Source organism: Macrobrachium rosenbergii, chromosome 1 (assembly GCF_040412425.1).
Source record: "Macrobrachium rosenbergii isolate ZJJX-2024 chromosome 1, ASM4041242v1, whole genome shotgun sequence".
Taxonomy (NCBI): domain Eukaryota; kingdom Metazoa; phylum Arthropoda; class Malacostraca; order Decapoda; family Palaemonidae; genus Macrobrachium; species Macrobrachium rosenbergii.
In genome coordinates, this window is record NC_089741.1 from 28,559,095 (window position 1) to 28,560,682 (window position 1,588).

At 48.2% G+C, this 1,588-nt stretch overlaps 1 protein-coding gene across 1 annotated transcript; it reads right to left on the reverse strand.

Moving 5' to 3' along the window:
- Positions 1–618: 618 nt before the first annotated feature.
- LOC136839936 (arginine/serine-rich coiled-coil protein 2-like) lies at positions 619–1,119 on the reverse strand. The gene has a single exon (XM_067106213.1). It carries the CDS (start codon positions 1,117–1,119, stop codon positions 619–621), a length of 501 nt encoding a protein of 166 aa, XP_066962314.1.
- Between the last annotated feature and the right edge of the window lie 469 nt (positions 1,120–1,588).

A 1,588-nucleotide genomic window follows, 5' to 3' on the forward strand; every position in this document is an offset into this window, starting at 1 on the left:
AACCCTTTAATACCCTCCAAAGAGAGTATGGAACTTTCATAAACGTCCTCTCAGTACCCTTGTCTCTTAGCATACGCCCTTAGGGCGGGCGACCTGATCATGCCTGCCTGCCAATTCATGGACGCGAGTCCAACATGCAGAAGGAGGTAATTAGATACGAGGGGTGACTGTTAGGGAGACGCCATCTGCCTCGACATCTTCGGAAAGGCCAAACACCAACTCGGAACATCGAGTAAACTTTCTGGCAGAAGAAGAACTTCCGACGTGTAACTCGAGAGAGAGAGAGAGAGAGAGAGAGAGAGAGAGAGAGAGGACACGGCGGGGCGCTGTTGGATCCATTGATGATTAGATGCATACCTCGGAGGACGGTTCTCTCTCTCTCTCTCTCTCTCTCTCTCTCTCTCTCTCTCTCTCTCTCTCTCTCTCTCCTGGCGATTTCATTCAAAGATTAATCACAAAGTCTTTATGTCTGTATAATTCGCCAAAGCCTGACTGACTGACATTTAAGGCTGTGTCAAGCAACATACGTAATTATGCGCGCGCATATATGTGAATGGGTTCATTGGACTTCGTCTCGTGGGACTTCGTTTCATGGGACTTTGCCTCGTGGGACTTCGTTTAGTGGGACTTTGTCTCGTGGGACTGCGTCTCACGGGACTTCGTCTCGTGGGGCTTTGTTTCGTGGGCCTTCGTTCCATGGGACTTCGTCTCGTGGGACTTCGTTTCATGGGACTTCGTCTGGTGGGAATTCGTTTCGTGGGACTTCGTCTCGTGGGACTGCGTTTCATGGGACTTCGTTTCGTGGGATTTCGTCTCGTGGGACTTCATTTCATGGGACTTCGTTTCATGGGACTGCGTCTCGTTTGACTGCGTCTCATGGGACTTCGTCTTGTGGGAATTCGTTTCATGGGACTTCGCTTCTTGGGACTTCGTTTCTTGGGACTTCATCTCGTGGGAATTAGTTTCGTGGGACTTCGCTTCATGGGACTTCGTTTCGTGGGACTTCGTCTCGTGGGGCTTTGTTTCGTGGGACTTCGTTTCGTGGGACTTCCGTTTCATGGGACTTCGTTTCTGGGGACTTCGTCTCGTGGGACTTCGTCTTGTGGGACTTCGTTTCATGTGACTTCGTCTTGTGGGACTTCGTTACATGGGATTTTTGTGGGACTTCGTTTCGGGGACTGCGTCACATGGGACTTCGTTTCATGGGACTTCGTCTCGTGAGACTTCGTTTCATGGGAATTAGTTTTGTGGGACTTCAGGACTTCGTTTCGTGGGACTTCGTTTCTTCGTTTCATGGGACTTCGTTTCGTGGGACTTCGTTATGTGCAGACGAATAAAACGTAAAACAGATGACTACCAAATAACCCACTTCCAATATTCACGAAATGATGAGGTCAAAAGAAAGACGCCGCCGTTGGAAACCCCTGGAATAACACTGAATAATTTCTATGACGCCAGAATTAACTGGCAAGAAAATTGCAAAACTTGAGCCATGTTTAAAATTAGCATTTCATTAACGGCAGGAAAATAAGACAACTAAAGCTGCCGAAGATGCCAGTTTCCAAGCATCTTTCGTTTTTTAGTTCGC

Bases quoted from the DNA above. Each gene is read 5' to 3' on its own strand.
- LOC136839936 (XM_067106213.1), bottom strand. From the start codon at position 1,119: ATGAAACGAAGTCCCACAAGACGAAGTCCCACGAGACGAAGTCCCCAG.